Source organism: Pectinophora gossypiella, chromosome 18 (assembly GCF_024362695.1).
Source record: "Pectinophora gossypiella chromosome 18, ilPecGoss1.1, whole genome shotgun sequence".
In the NCBI taxonomy this organism is placed as follows: Eukaryota; Metazoa; Arthropoda; class Insecta; order Lepidoptera; family Gelechiidae; genus Pectinophora; species Pectinophora gossypiella.
This window is the reverse complement of record NC_065421.1, coordinates 8,424,070-8,442,027: the sequence shown is the minus strand read 5'-3', so window position 1 is coordinate 8,442,027 and position 17,958 is coordinate 8,424,070. Positions and strand designations below refer to the sequence as shown.

Below are 17,958 nucleotides of genomic sequence, written 5' to 3'. Positions count from 1 at the left end.
AACTGTGTGTGTGACGTCTGACCGTAACTGTGTGTGTGACGTCTGACGCCCATACGATTTAAAGAGTAAACTAATACCGAGCTCAGCCGCTGGCGGAGAGCAGAGAGTTGCCGTTCTATTCGTAGTATTATTCCTTATTCTATGGTACTGTGCTAATTACGTTGGTTTCATTGTTTTGAACATAAGCAGCCAACATTGTTACTAATTACCTATTTTCTTCAGTTTCAGGGATGCTGTTAAACGTTCACTAAAGCCTCGTCTGCAATTGGCGTAATTTGTTGAACGACTTGTGTCCGAGAAGACATCGGGCGATATCGGTCTACGTCGTCATCATCAATTTAAGAGCCACGCTCTTGTCGGTGCAGCATTTCCATGCTACTTTTTTAGGGAAAAATAGAGCAGTGGTTTCCCTCTTGCCTTCCGCCCCTCAGTACTCTGTCTGACGCAAGTGGAATGGCGCCCAGAGTAGTATATTACAAAGCCATACTTGGATTCTAGGATAGATATGTCAAAATATAAAAAAGTAAGTACCGATGAAAACATAGAAAACTCTATTGCACTCATCAAAATTAACAATTGGGACAGATAAGTGTGGTTACACTTATTTAGAAATTAAGGAAAATTTTTAAAACCGAATTAATCCTGAAATATCTAGGTAACCTGTTTCTTTACAATAAGTAAGCACCTACTTAAATAGGGTGCTGAATCACTCTAGAGGGCATTTTGATATGTTCTCCCTCGCTTGCACAAATCTGTACACAAGGAAGAGTACTTAGTAAGATTAGAAGTACTTAATACATTATACATGTCACTTTCTTCCTTTCTTGCTCTTGCAGCAGCGCTGGTTGCGCGGGAGTGGACTACGGAGCGTGGCCGCGCACTGCGCCGGCGCGTAGTCCCAACGCCGCTCTCGGCGTTCGTGCACGTGTCACAGATACCGCGCCGGTATAAAAGCACACGCTTCTTCCGCGCACCGCACTGCTTGACCGGTCAAGTAGGAAAGATCACTGAATTAAACTACTCTTTAAAAAACATAATTGTTTTACCTTAGTCTCTTCTTGATCAGACTGGTATACGATCCAGATTTAATTTTCAAACTTGAAAGTAAGGAAAGCTTTCCAAGATGAACGTAGAAATCAGACACAGTGAAGATGATACCGATGGCGTTTTGGTCGCCAAAGGGGTGTCCATGGCGGTGCTATTTTGTGCCTCCATGCTCTGCGGGCTGGTTCCCATGCTGCTCGCGAAGAAGTTCAGCTGGATCACCCCTGACGACGCGGGCGACTTGAAGTCTAGGAACCGAGTCGTTATGACATTATTGTCCTTCGGCGGCGGAGTCCTGCTTTCGACCACCTTCATGCATCTTATGCCCGAGGTCCAGGAAAATGTGGAGTATCTGCAATGTGAGTATTACTCTATTTTATACCTAAGTACCTAGATACTTAATTAGTTTCTTTAATATATTTTTGTGTAAAAAATCAATGCTAATTTTACGGATACGAACATGCCGCGACTCGCGATTTCTTGTGGGAGACTACGATTTTTGTAGAGTTTCAGGAAAACCTCTCTTTTCATTAGGTATTTTTTTTCCTATTAAAATACCAACCTAACCGTATAAAATAAAAAACTTTTTACAAAATGTCATGGTAACGGTGACAACTATACATTTTTTAATTTTCGAAAACTTTTCGGAAAAAATATATTTGTAATCTAGGTAGTTTACTAAAACTCACTCGCTTCACTTAAAACAATAGAAAGTAGGTTCTTAGTATTGATTTACACAGCAGATATTAACCAATGTTTTCTGTTAAGATTCGTTACATTACTCTGTCATTCAAATGCTAATAAGTAGATCTTTCTAAACGCAACAGTTCCATTTGAAAACATCGCGTGGATTCCATTAATTGTAATGCTAATTGCAAAAAAAGGGCATTGTCTTTTTATTTTTATTCATCATCAACCAACAAAGGACACTTCGTCCTTGATTTTAATTCAGCACTTCAAACAACAATGAACCTTTATCTACTCTAGATGAAATAACAAAAGAATCGAAAATCGCGTGATGCCAATCACGCAAATAGAAGTCATTTCGTGCGCACATTTTGTATGCGTTTCTTAAACTGAAGGCGGTCAACATTCATAATGAATTACAGAATTATTAACTCAAGGTTACGTTTAAATTCGATTAGAGTTAGACAAACAAAATAAGATAACTGCTGATTACAGAAGGAATTTTCGAAGTAAACAAATAATTATTGTAAATGACTCAGGTTTGATACCCGCACCTATAATATTTCATTTTATTTTATATAGGAAACGGTCTAAAATACATGATCTTGAATTGAATTGATGCGTTTTAAAAAATATATGTATAGGTACATTTTAAACGCATCAATTCAATTCAAAATTATTTATTTCGGACAATACTCGTATACATCCATAATTTGTCAGTAACAATGTACTTACTAGGTTAGTTAGGTTAGTTATTTATAAATGAAAAACAAATAAGTTTATAGCGCGTAAGGTGCCAACAATATTTAATTACCTAGTAAGTTCTTGATATTGTTTACCAGTTACTTAATTAATTTTATTACAACCTCCACCAACCCGCAGTGGAGCAGCGTGATGGAGTATGCTCCATACCGCCTCCCGTGTGATTGAGGGCAGGCCTGTGCCCAGTAGTGGGACGTATATAGGCTACTTCTTTATGTTTATGTTAATAAATAACTACCTACCCACCATTATATTTTTTTCTTAGTCGTTATTTGAATGATTGTGTCCTCTCAACATATCGTGAATGTATGTTTCCTTATCAGTTAACATATCTACTTGTTACGAAAGGAATAATATAACACAACTCATGGAGGTTCTAAAAAATAGATATCAATGTATTTTTGTACCACAAATAGTGATTCCCTCCGGTTGACTGAGGCCCTGAGGGGAGAGGGGAGCCTGGGCTTAGCAGTGGGAGTGGGAGGTATACATATACCACCTTACAAATAAAAAATAAACCAGGGATGAACGTGGGTTTAAGCAAAATTGAATCCAATTATCATACAATTCGACTGAACTTTGCTTAGCTGTCAAGTACTTAAACCCACGTTCATTCCTGGTTTATTTTTTATTTGTACTTAAGGAAGATATAGGTTGTTTAATGTATTACTTACATTTGTATCTTTTCACATAAGTATCATGGATTTCATGGATCATTAACCCCTCAATCAACGCTTATCGCTATCGACCCACTAGGGTCGATTAATCTTTCAAATATTTTTCCTCTCAGACGACGCCCTGAGCCGAGGTTCGTGCCCAACTGTGCACCCTCAGGCCTGTTGCCTTAAATGTTGTACCGGGTGAGAGCTTTCAGCGCTCTCCATTTGTCCGGCCAAGTAGTTAATGCCATCTGCGACAAATCTACAATAAGTCACGTCAAAAAAATGGACCATTAATCACATGTCTTTAAAGTTGAAAATACTACTTACATTAATTTTTTGTTCAGTAATCTCAGCCACGATTAATGGACTATGAGTAGGTAAACAAAATAGGGTTAGATACTTAGTAAAACAATGAAATCAAGAATGTAATAGTATCCTAGGTCAAACTGGTTTGCCTTGATATCGATACCTTCAGTATTAATGAAATCAAGTCACTTTGCTGGCATGTCAGGACTGTTACCTTACCTACTTTTAATCAGGAACTAATTTGAATGCTTGAAAAAGGTAATTAAATACATTTTTATTTTTTTTAATTCATATATATTCTTATTTTTATTGATAATGTACATTACACGTCATTCAGATAGAGGTCAATAAGAAAAAAATATTAAGTATACCGTACAATAGTACTAAGTAAAATTATTAACACTACAAATTTACAATTGAATGAATTAGCTGTAACTATAGAACGACTGCTCGACTAACCATTTCTTTAATTTAATTCAGTGCAACGTTTATAGACTAGTAATTAATCTCACAGGGTCCGCTTACCTAACCTGAAGATTTAACAGATCCGGTTTTTTACAGAAGCGAGTGCCTGTTATAGCTTCCAACCTCCGAAAATGCAATTTTCGGGTATATGTGTTCCCTCACGATGTTTTTCCTTGTTATTCTTTTTTTTTTGTAATTAATTAATCTCATATAAAACAGATAAATAGGTACCTACTTATTCTTACACTAAAAATTTAAAATTGAAGAAGAAAATGAACATAAATTTTAATAAAACTTTTAAGTAGAAGCTTTATCAAATAATATTGAGCCCGATCTATAGGTAGGTGTGCAACAAAAGTTATTACTTATTGTAACGATGGCTATGTTTCGTTTCCCAATAATTGTAACATTATCATACTTTCTTATGTAAGTATTCATTATTTCTCAACACATAGAATAGAACAATGAGTAAATAAAATAAATTGGAGGTCAAATAGAACTGTTCTCTTTCATGCAATAAGTAACAATGACGAAATCACTGCATCATCTAGCTTTGTATAATGTACCTACTTAGATATGAGGACATAGTTCAATTTTTAAAAACAAAACTTAAAAAAAACGCGACTTAGTCTGCTTGGACTTCGATTATCGCGGTATTTTTGACTGCCTTGGTATGATCCAAGGCACATCGTCGTGTCAAAAAAGTCGGTGCATAAAAAAATAACTTTATTCAGTAGATGATAAAGTAATTTTTTACTCAGAAGCGTAATTTTTTAAATTCATATTTTTTGCTGAACGTCTGAAGTATATCCTACAACCTACGGCAGCTTCTCAAGCAGCAGTATGCTTAGTCGAGGAAAAGTACTTACTGAAAACCCTCCGCAAAGGGCTCTCTGTCCATCCTCGTTTTAGCCTCGGGATTCATAGGGCTTTTCGCCAAATCAAAACTGTAATAGCTACTTTGTCTCTTTAGTGGATAAAATACACTTTTCCTTGAAATATAACAACAACAATACACTTTTCTACAGTTTTTTACGTGGGAAAAGCACCCTTATTAAGCTGGAGAATCGAAAAGGTTATTTCTTAGAATGCAATGTGACTAAAATTACATTGAGATTTTTATTACGTACTTCGTCTTACTTACTCAGTTGCAACACTCAATGGATTGTCATCTTCAGAATTTTAAAACTCATTCTTCCATCACTATCTCCAGAGTGTTTTGAATAATGTCATCGCCCTATGTCGACGACGTCGCCGACACCATTTCGTCGTTGGTCTGTAAGTGGACTTAAAAAAAGCAATCCTGCTGTAAACCACACCCTGGCCGTTATTTTTATTTTTGATTCAAAATCTATTGGTCATATTCCCATGGCTCTACGACCTCTAGTTTCTGTACAGCATTGGAATTTTGCTTATTTTTCCAAAAAGACTACTGATTATTTGCTTTTCTAAATAGCATTAAAATCAGCACGATTTTTTTTCAATGTTTTTAAAAGTTTTTGGGTTCTGGTGAACATTTTGCATTTTGTGGGTTACAGCAGGATTGCTTTTTACCGTCTAGTTCGCAAGTCTAGTTCGCCGTCTTCAAAAATGACATTTATGGAGGTCTGCTACGTATACCATCGACCAGGATAAATACAAAACTACGTCAAGCAATTTAAGGTTACTTTATTATCAAATTATGATAATTAATACCATTCTCACGTGTTCATCAACTATCAGCTGGTTTACGCATAATCGCTTTTTTTGTAGGTAGGTAACCGGAACAATTAAAGTTAAATTCAAGTATTTTTTTATCTTTTTAACCTGTTTTAGACAAATACTTAAACTTCAATTTACGGATGTAAATTGTTTTGGTTGCAATTTACATACTTACTTATTTATTATTGTGCAGTTTACATTAATTCAATGGCACCTTTATATCCAATTATTTCTCACGTTTCTTACATAGCGACAGAGAAAAAAAAACTTACAATGTCCCAAGCGGCAACGGTCTTAAAAACAAAAAACTAGGAATAGGAAAAAACATAAAATAAAATAAGTACCTACTTGTGACCTACTTAGTGCTAGCAAACCTGTGAAGATTTTACAGAAGGAAAATGGCATTAGAATCATATTGGCTTAAAATAGAGTGTGGGTTCGATTAATCAGGAAAAATATTCCGTTACGTCGAAAACTATTTTACACTTATCTAAACACTGTAACCGACTTCTAGGTGTTATGTTCGAAAAATAAGCGACCGTAAGCACTGGTGTGACCATAATTAACGTTTAAATTGTTTTTTTTATTTTTAGATTAGAATTGCATATTATAATTATTATGCATATAATTCGTTCCACAAGACATTTCTACTGTCATAAAACACTCGATCAAAATCATATTACAATCCCATAGACTCAAGGTTCACCGGGTTTCGGAGAGCATTTGTGATTGTGAGCGGCCGCGTGGTCTGAGGCCAGTGGTCATTATCTAATAATTGCGCAACTCTTGCGCCGGCCGGCGAATGTGTGCCAGTCGCGTGCGTCTGCGCAGCTCGGCCGAGCCGCGGCGGAAACTGCCGACGACCTGACCAGTGACCACGCTTGAAGTGGTCAAGTGGCCTTGTTTAGTTGTTTTTTTTTAGTTTTACACCCCGGTTTTAGGGTTTTGTACGTGTAAGTGGAAGCCTATTGCGCGTTTTTTGTCTCTCTCTGTCAGATCGGCGATATATTGTGATGAAATGAGTTATAACAACACTGACAATCCTGCTTATATGCAAGTTCTCAATGTAGAGCATAATTCTTCCGGATCGTGACTAATCAATGTTCAAAGATTACCTAAGTTGTTTTAGTTTACCGAAGAATTTTTTTTCATAATCATTCATTGGAGGAATTCTTACATCTTCGTAGAAAAATTACTAAGTACTTATAAATTTTCATTTCAGAATCAGACTCCACCAGGAGGCCAATCGCATAATACTAACCGTCTCACTGACCCTTAAAACCGACGTAAATCGAAGTTTCATAACGTAAGAAAGTAAACTGGGCATACTAGTTCACGCACCATGACTTTCCTGCCTTCCGCCGGATATGTAACCAACAATTAGCTTATTATAAATTCAATGAAGGGAAACAGAGCGCCGTCTTGTGCGCGCGCGCTGCATAGAATCATTCTACAATGAGAACAGTAAGTCATCTTCGTACAACAAATAGTTCCAAAGACGTATATAATGGCAATAAGTATTTCAGTCAACAAAAGCTGCAGTTTCATATGAGTGTGAGAGTATTTTGCCATTTGCCTTGGCTTCTTATTATTAGCCCTGTTCTTCGCAGATGGAATAATGGCGAAAACTAAACTGCATCTGAGCGGCCCAGATGCATCTGAGTGGCGCAGATGCTTCTGAGCGGCCCAGATGCATCTGAGCGGCACAGATGCATCTGAGCGGCTAAGCTGCATCTGAGCGGCTGAGCTCATGGCTTTCACACGGTAATTTCAGGCCACTAGCATGAGAAAATCTGAAATGGGCGCAAACTAAAATATCAGAAGAACATTTATAGAGTCGCTCATCATCACTAATTTAAGGGCCACGAAAAATAGGGCAGTGGTGCCCTTTTGCCTTCCGCCCCGCAGTACTCTGTCTGATGCGAGTGGGTTGGCGCCCAGAGTAGTGTATTTCAAAGCCGTACTAGGACTCAGGAGTCCTAGGGCCGTAGGAGGACAGGTCCTCCGCATCTGAATAGTAAGTACCGACAATTACTGCTGCCCTCTGTCAGGTTCCAGGTTACAGTCCCTGTAACTATATAAAGACGTAACTATATCAAGACCTTAAAATGGAACTACTTAATAGAAAATGTGGTGTCGAAATCAAAACTTGACCCTGCTAGAGGACACGTACTATAGAGACGTTACCATTTGCCGTTGAAATAAATACTTACATCTGGGAGGTTAAAAAGGTAATTTCGAAGCAATTCATCTGAAAAAGCAACATTGCAATTTGATATTGCGCATATAAAAATAAGTGCGCAATGCAAACAATTGTCAAATAGCAATTTTGCTTTTTGACATGTGTCCTCTTTGAATCTTTACTAAATATTGCACAGGCAAAGCGCTTTCTATATCATTTTATGAAGATAGTTTGTTATAATTGTACTATGATAATGGTTATACATACCCAATGCAACTACATACCATATTCCCTTGCTAATACGTGTACATGTCAGTGTAAATGACAATATGATACATTTATTCATATAGCATGCCTCACTCACCTACCTAGTGTGACACTGAAAGTTGTACGTTAATGTCAAGGTTTTTACTCATAAATAACTACTGATATATTTGTATGCACCTTACTCATATAAGGTGGATTAGATTATACGTATATAAGTGTACGATTGAAATAAAAACACTATTATTTTTAGAAAATAGGTTCAATAACCTATTATTCTTCTTCTTCTTCTATCGTGTGGGTTGTGACATGGATTTTATCAACCCAATAATCTATTAATCCGATGGGTGTTTTTTGACGTGCCTTGTTGCAGTATAGCCTCAGATGGTATTAACTACTTGGCCGGACAAATAGCGCAAACGAGTTCTTAATAATCTTTATTTAAAAACTTCTTTACATAAGACAATCGTTTAGTATTATTTATTAGTATTGCATTTTAGATCTACCCCACGTATACGTTCATTGATCTCAGTCGTTTAGACCCGGTAACAGCGAGCAGGAAAATATGAAATGCATTAAGCATCCATTTATATTTAGATCTATTCGTGTGTGTTAAGGAATTGTGCTTAAATGGAATAGAAAACAGTTCTTGGTATAGCTAAGGGAAAATCCGTATACGTACTTACGAACCAAATAACACAATAAAAAAGCCGAAGGTGGCTTTAGGATAAATATAAATAAATGTAGGTATTATAATACGTTTTTTTTGTAACAACTATTGTAAGCTATATAAATAAGTTACAGGGGCTTCCCTAAAAATAGTCAGATGACACTTGTGTTGGGAATGCTTCGCTCTTCCAACGCAATCACTGTAATACAATTTTTATTACGAATAAATGATTATGATTATGAATCAGTACAATTAGATTTACACTATACTGTCTAGGCTTATCCAAAATTTATATTCAGTAGTACTTGGATCTTCTTCTTATCGTGTGGGTTGTGAGACGGAATACCAGCCTCATCAAGTTAATGGGCTGGTGATGATGATTTGAAATAGTCAATATAACCCTGTAGATAATCATAGATATAACACCACCAGATCAATCATTTCTAGCCTTGATTCTCCAACAAATTCCACGACGTAATTCAAACAAAACAACATGCGATTCATTGTGTTTAAAAAACTATTACGCCTAATTACTCACGTATATTGTATAGATAATGACATATCCCCAGTAGGATGGGCGATCGCTTGGCGTTTGTTTACGTTGTTATCTTGTTGGGTCTTACTTAATAATAAAATATAATCGTATTTCACAAAAAACAAAAAGCTTTAAAATATATGTAAAAAAATAAGAATATACGAGTAGCACAACAGCAGCTGTACACGTGTACTATATCCTCTGCCGAAGGTTGTCTGGAAGAGATCGCTCTTAACGATAAGGCCGCCTTTGCCCCCCTTAGAATAAGTTTATCCTGTAAACGTCTTGTAAATTTGTGTGCAATAGTTTTATTATTATTGATAAACGGGTCTGGTTTTTGACGTCATTGGCAGAGGCGTGCGTTTTGTTAATCTATAGTTAGGTATAAGTACCATAAATGCGTTAGATTTGATTTAGGAAAGTCGAGCCCCGAATTCTATGCGGCAGGAAAACTCGAATATTACAAAGCAATTATCATCAGGGTTGCCCCTCTTCGTATAAAATGGCTTTTGTACGAAGAGTGGCATCCTTAAAACCGTTAGGTATCTACCTGTTACCTATCATTGCAAGCATATAATTGCAAGCGTTTGCTACCACTGAACATGCATTGCTATTGCCATTTAAGAAACGGGTTTTCCTCAATCCAAATTAGATGATGCATTACTTCGAAGATGGTTCTATTGCGTGCATGGTGCGTCGGAGTCAAAGTTAGTCATCAGTTCGTGACGTGCAAGCATAAATACAACCGTGGGAATTACCTCATGAATACGCAGCATGTACATAATTTTATTGGCATGCTAATAGATATTTTGTTATGCTGTGGCATCGAAAGGTAGCTTGCCAATTTGTGGTTCAGTTCAAAGTGCGGTTTGATGTTATTTTTTTATACATGACGTCTTTGGTCTTTATATTTTTTATTAAATTATTTAACACAACAACATAAGCTCACGACTATATCCCTATTGGGCTAGTCAGAGGCCCACACCTCACAGAGCTTTCTGTTAGACCAACGTGATAGGTAGTGAGCTGTATCGTCTCGTCTATAATGGAAAAAAATGATCTAAAATCAATGGATTTAATTCTTAACATTATACACAAAACATCTACTTACTCTATAAATATAATAGGTATAGAAAACTTAAGTACTTTTTTAATAAAACACAATGAGATCATTTTTCTAGAATAAGAGATTCAACGAGGAAAACTATTAAGGAAATCAATCATGATAAATTACCACTTTACTTATATATGATTTTTGATAGGTGGGCTACGGAAAATACAATAAGAAAATCATTCATACCAATACAGTGTATCAATCAATACACATCAGAAGATGAGAAAATACTTTTTACGTAAGACTTTTATATAATACCAGGTATTGTAACCCTTAATTTATTCGTAAGTTTATAAACATGTATATTTATGTACCTTGATTTATGAACTGCTGTTTTTATGAGATTAGTCCGCACATATAATGCACGGTTCGGTGAAATTGATTTATTTACGGATAGTAAGCAATGTTTTTATGAAATATTAAATCTACCATGTTTGATTGAAGTACTTAATTGAATTACTTTTGTGTTGCTCTCATATTAAGTATAATAATTATTGACTGAACGAAGTGATACGAACCGTTGTGTTGTATTGATTACACTCACACACGCCCAGACACAGAACTTTGAAATTTTGTTTTGTTTTTTTTTTTGCAATCTCCCCATTTTGTACGAGTTTACAATTAGAAAATATGACTGTTGTTGTCCCAAATAAAATAAAATAAAAGGAACCATTTTGCGGATGTAAGCTTAAGGCGTCTGTCGACGAAAGATCTCAGGAAAATTATGTTCGTTGTCACTGTCAAATCTCCTTTATCAACTGCTAAAGTGGCCAAATAGCCGGCGTCACCAAACGCTTCAGTTCCTGGTACTACTTGCGGGGTCGACGATTTTCCTCGTACAGTGGTCCATATCGGCCCACTTCGGCTCGACCCGGTTCATAAAATAAGGCAGATTGTAAAAATAACGACTTCGTAACTGAATTTAGAATTAATTATATTACTGCAAAAGTTTAAATTATATTTTCGAACTATAGTACGCTAGTACTTTTGTACCTTTGCACTAACATAAATCGAAAAAACATAATTCTAAATTCAGTTACGGAGTCAAAAGAGCCCGCCTTAGCGTTCCTCAAATCCTCAATTCATCCAAGTATACGTTAGAGTACCGTCTGTGGTAAATAACTCACGTCAAAAAAGAAAACAATATTGCATGTTTTTCCATTTGTAATTACCTTACTCCAAGCATGTGAATGTTTAACAAATATTTATTAAATGAACAACAGCTAATAATGTTGCTTGTTTTCAATTATACATATTGACATTTTGTTTAGTTTATTGTACAAATGTACTTACCTACATTCATCATTTGTGTTTAGAAAGTAATGTCGGTGCATTGTTTAGTTCTTCGGATAGCGTTTGACAGTGTCAATTGTCTAGAAATATTATTAAATATTATTATTATTTAAGTGAGCAAGCAGTATTTAAATTAGCCTTATGCACACTCCATGTCTTTAGGTATTTTATTTCGGTATTTTGTAACAGCGTACCTGTCTGCGCGCACACTTCTTGGCAACATAACATAACATAAACAGCCTATATACGTCCCAGTGCTAGGCACAGGCCTCCCCTCAATCAACTGGAGGAGGTATGGAGCATACTCCACTACGCTGCTCCACTGCGATTTGGTGGAGGTGTTTGGGGTAGTAGCCTGGGACCAACGGCTTAGCGTGCCTTCCGCAGCACGGATCATCTTACTTTTTCGGACAATCAGGTGATTCAAGCCTGCAATGTCCAAACAAAGGACAGTCTGACAAAGTGATTTCGACAATGTCCCCATCGGGAATCGAATCCGGAACTCCAGTTACCTAACTACTAGACCACGGAGGCTCTCTTGGCTTGTAGTACAAAATAATAATAAATAGGTATTACGCTATAATACGCCAATGTTCGGTTATGTATCAGACCCTTTTTGCCTCTTGTAACACCTATACCTCTACAAAGCAACCTATACATTTTACATTTTACCGTCTGACCACACAAATCGTTGCCTAACTAGGCAATGAGCTGACTTTTACTTAATACCATATTATTAGATTAACTTTATGGTCATTTTATTACTGTATTTCGCAACGAAAGTCGCCGACACAACCACATAATAATGAAAGTATCCAGAGGTGGTTGGACGATCATAAATGTGAAAACTTGAAGACAAGGATGTGTGCTTTCTGATTACGTGGTTATTGCAGTTTGTTCTGCGCATTTTAATTCTTCCGTATGGTATAGTATATTCTTTTTAAATGAACCGTGGTAGCCATTTGGTAGAATGCTTGCCTAACCAATGATTGTCGAATTTGTTTTCCACTTCATGTTTGGATCATAAATGATTATCACGTGCTCAGCAGTGAAGGGAAAATATTGTGAGGAAACCCACATTCCCGAGAAATGCATTTTCGGAGGTATGTGACCTAACCTGTATTGGGCTGGATTTTCCTTCGCGGGTTGGAAGGTCAGATAGGCAGTCGCTTCTGCAAAAAATCAAACCTGTCAAATCTTCAGGTTAGGTAAACGGACCCTGTAAAAAACGGGATGATGGAAGGGGGATGATGGTATATTCCTCTTAAGAATACTCCCTCACGTCATTACTTACATCAATTTTATCATCTGTATAAATGTACGAAATGAGTGCGTGCCTACGTAGCGTGCGTGCGTAGCGTTTGCGTGCTTAGCGACTACGTACGTAGCGTTTCCGTGCGTAGCCTGTGAGTATGGAGCGTTTGCGACTGCCGTGCGTGCTCAGCAGCGCGTGTTTGCATAGTCTGTGCACAACGGGCTTAGCAGGGATGTTAGGGAACTCCGTAACCGTAACCGAAACTGTTGGATATCCGACATAAAAATCATCCGAAACCGCAACCGAATCCGAAATAACAGTTTCGGATAATATCCGATAGGAGTGGAACCTGATTGATACACGTTATGACAAGTTGTTTTGATCGACTTGCCGCTGCGAGTGCCGCGCGCATTGTTTGTTTTTTTCTTCTTTTGCCGTCGTAACATATATAACTTGTCGTTATAAATAAAACCACTTTATTACCTATATGTATTTTACTTAAAAAATAATATCCGTAACCGAAATTATCCGAAACTAACGGATAATACGAAATAACAGTAACCCTGACACCAGGGTGGATGAGGTTGGTACTCCACCTCACAACCCACACGATAAGAAGATATATCCTAATTTATCAAATCATCGTTACTCTGTTCTTCTAAAGCCAACTTTAGCAGGGATTATTCTAAATCGTACGTTTGGACTAGACATCTGATTGTGACATTGAGTTTTATTTTAGCTTGAAAAGAAAGCCGGTCAGTGACCTCGTGTTAGCACAATTGCACTTTGTGCAAATCTACCTTAACACGATTTCTAATCTTTATTTCTTCACGGTCACGTTCTTTGCATGATACCTCTACATGTATAACCATACAGAGTGTAAGACGAAAATAATAAATTAGTATTACTTATTTCAAATACTTAATTGATTATTTTAATCTTTCATCTCTCTTTTGACTATACCACAGAACATGTGATGTCATATTGGACTATAGAGAGAAAAGTACATCTCAAAATGTGCCTAATACGTACCTTATTTCTTTTCTTTCTTCTCTTTCTTTCAACACGAGAAAAAAAACGTGATTATTATACATTTGCCGCAAATGGCATTAACTACTTGGCCGGACAAATAGGGAGCGCTGAGGGCTCTCGCCCAGTACAAAATAGTTGGGCGCGAACCTCGGCTCAGGGCGTCCCGTCGTCTGAGAGAATAATATTTGAAATAATCAATCGACTTTAGGGGGCCGATAGCGATAAGCGCTGAATGGGGGTAATCGTCGACCACGCCGGCGGGATATTACAAAAACTTAGTATGTTCTTTAGTATGTATATTATTAGTATCAGTATGTCGTAAAAGTTTGCTAAAAAGTTGCATCCTATTTTTTATGATAGGCAGATTATAGGCATATTCACGTACAACACAACACAAAATAGGTGCGAAAAATAAAAGATTTTCCCTCCCAATACACTTTAATGTTGTTGCACTTTTAACCTCACTGCGTAAATGTTCAATAAGAAGTCTGGACTGTAAGGCGGGTGGGTGGTTTAATTTTTCGAACCCGCATCGGTGAATGGCAGCCGTCGCAACATGGCACGTGTGGACGGGTGCGTTGTCGTGCAAAAGGAGCACACCTCTTGACAGCTTTCCTCTTCTTTTTTCCTTGATAGCCTCTTTCAATCTATCCAGTAAAGAAGCGTAGTAATGTCCCGTTATAGTCACACCACGATCTTTATAATCAATCAGCAAAATACCTTCTGTATCCCAAAAAATATTGGCCATGATCTTTCCGGCCGATTGTGACACCTTAAACTTCTTTGGAGGAGGTGTGCCTTTTTTATGCCACTGCATCGACTCTTGCTTCGACTCAGGTTCATAATGGTGAACCCAGGTTTCATCTCCAGTAACAATCCGGGCCATAACTTCTTCCTTATTCTCTCCACAGAGCTCTAAAAACTGGCGAGAACACTCGACACGCTCGCTTTTTTGAAGTGGCGTGAGCATTCTTGGAACCCATCTTGCGCTGACCTTAGTCATCCCAAGATGTTGATGTAGGATATTTAAAATACTTGTTTCGGATACACCGACCATTGCTGCAAGCTGCTTCTTCTTCAAGCGGGTATCTTCTAATACAAGTTTCTCTACTTTTTCGATGATTTCCGGTGTGGTGGCCTCAATGGGCCGTCCGGAGCGGGGGTCATCTTCAATCGACTCTCTTCCTTGCTTGAAAAGACTATGCCACTTTTAAACCATAGTTTTACCAGGGGCAGAGTCCGCGTAAACTGCTAACAGCTCTTGAAAAATCGTCTGAGCGGATTTTCCTTGCTTGGTGAGGAACTTAATGACGGCGCGGTGTTCAATTTTCTCCATATTCGCTGAGTTCTTCCCGATTCACTTGTTTGCTGGTCGATAGTTCAAACGTTAATGACCCGATTTGCTTCAAACTTGGTACATATACTGTTAATGAGGTGTGCAACTAGCGGCTACCTGTACGAGCAAACCAACCCCCTCCAACCCCTCCATTCCGCGAACTTTTTGACCTCCCCTCGTATAAGGCAGGCAAAGATCTGAGGACCATACAGCCTTGACTTTAGTAATGTAATATTCGAAATTCACGATCAAAATAGACCTAAGAGATTAAAAACTGAAGACTAGGCACTGGCCTAAATTGGATATTTAAAACTGTTAAAGGCTGACAATGACAGGTGATATTTTTTTAACGCCACAATAGACCATTAAACGACTACCTGTCTGCCTAATTACTGGGCCTGATACATTACGTTTGTATTTACGCATCAATGATTTATAACAAAGATTGAATTTCCCACATCAGTCACAACCCTTAACAAAAAAAAAACAATGAATAGGTCTGTAGTTTTATTATACACTTAAAACTACCTAATGTAACGGCCTGTCATTCAACATTTATCTCCCTAGCGTTCGTTGTAAAATCATCGGGTTAGATAAGTGGACCTTGTGACGTTTTTTCACAGGGTCCGCTTATCTTACCCGATTCTATTCTCGATTTGACAGGTGTTTTCTTCGACTTATAAGTAAGTAGGTGTTTATAAAAACGTGTCTAATAAATAATTTCTACCATACACTCGTCACTCGTCGTCGACTTTCGTCGTTTCTGCCTGCACGCGGGATGGTTTCATGAACGCTTCCGCCCGTGCTAATGCATTTTGGACTGAGAAATTATAGATTGCAAATAATAAATTGAAATTATAATTATTGATTGATTTAAAATTGCTCTAGAGCAATTTTTTTTTGCCGTGACTTATTGTATATTTGCCGCGGCTGGCAGATAACTACTTGGCCGGACAAATGGGGAGCGCTGAAGGCTCTCACCCGGTACAACGTTTAAGACAACAGGCCTGAGGGTGCCCAGTTGGGCACGAACCTCGGCTCAGGGCGTCGTCTGAGAGGGAAAAATATTTGAAAGAATTAATCGACCCTAGTGGGTCGTTAGCGATAAGCGCTGATTGAGGGAAGGCTCTAGAGCAATAAGGCCTCCCAAATTGTACTATACTCATGTGTTATGTCTGATTTCTGAAATTTAGTTCTGTGCAATAAAGTAAGTATATATTTGATTTGATTTGAGTTGAGACTACTTTGCCTGACTTGTTATTGACACGAAAGAAGAAGATACAGTCGTTTGTGGCTCCACCCACCCTGATCACAGTACTCCCCGTTAGTTCAGCCAAATAGTGTAAGCCTACAATAAGTTACGTGAAAAAAAAACTATTTATGTAAATACTTAACTAAAAATATACATGTACGTAACAGATAATAGGTACGCAAGTATACTTAATTGCGGATGGTTTAAAAACAACAATAGACCCCATTAATGTCCTAAATTGTATAATAAAGCGGTCGTAACAGCAACGTAGCTGCGCGTGAGTTTACTGCACGACTTTCAGGTTTTTGTCTCAATTTCCATCACCAGAGAACTATAATCAGCGTGTCGTCACGGCAGCCTTGGCACTGCGGTTTCACTCAGACAACTAATGGTTTCTCTGAGACCTTCCATTAACCATCAGCTTTTAATCTTACGATAATAGTTCGTCGACACGGCATGCCTCGTCTCAAGGCGAAGACCATTAAGGAATGTGACAATTTTCTTATTTATTTAATTTATTTATTCACAACTTACGTAGACATTATGTAATTTTAATTTTACTTTATTTTTAAATACTCACCCTTGATTGTGTAAGTTATGTACGCCGTAATTTTCACAATACCGTAACCTTCTAAATGTAAAAATGTTTTAATGTATGTGATGTGGATGTACTTTATAAATAAACTAGCTTTTGCCCGCGACTTCGTCCGCGTGGCGTGTTATAAAAGAGAGATCTTTGTGTGTGTGGGAGTGCATGTCAAATTTCATGCATCTAACTTAGGCTGTTTAGATCTTTTCATACAACATTTTTTTCCCGCTAACTCCCGTTCCCGTGGGAATTTTGCAATATCCTGTTGCAACTAAGCTTTAAGTTTACTAAGGTACCTGCATGCCAAATTTCAAGCGTCTAACTTTAGTGGTTTAGATTTTTCATACAAAAGGATTTTCCCGCTAATTCCCGTTCCCGTGAGAATTTCGGGAATTCCTTTCTTAGTACACCTCTACGGTACCTAAGCTACGACCCTTCCAAATTTCAAGTGCCCACGTTTAGCCGTTTAGGCTGTGCGTTGATATGTCAGTCAGTCAGTTTCTCCTTTTATATATTTAGATAGACATTACAGGTACTTAATCCCAATTCGACTGTGCAATGCAATTACTTATACTTAAATATTGTTAAAAACTTAAGAGATTTACGACTAAGTCTGAATTTCGAACGTGAACGAACATGTAAATACATCGACGTCAGTATGATACTTGGAGACAGCACTAAGTAATTCAACATTCAAAAATATCTTTATTCAGTAGGTAACATAGTTACACTTTGAATCGTCAATTTTTACATAACGAACGTCTCAGCCGCCTAGAACTACTGCAGCTTCTCACAACCTGTATAGCCGG

At 37.5% G+C, this 17,958-nt stretch overlaps 1 protein-coding gene across 1 annotated transcript in view; it reads left to right on the top strand.

Moving 5' to 3' along the window:
• Positions 1 to 880: 880 nt before the first annotated feature.
• LOC126374836 (zinc transporter ZIP1-like) overlaps positions 881 to 17,958 on the top strand; it is a 33,655-nt gene continuing 16,577 nt past the window's right edge. Inside the window, exon 1 of the mRNA XM_050021574.1 lies at positions 881 to 1,403. Within this exon, the coding sequence (XP_049877531.1) occupies positions 1,124 to 1,403 (280 nt within the window). The 5' untranslated portion in view covers positions 881 to 1,123. The remainder of the gene's footprint in view (positions 1,404 to 17,958) is intronic.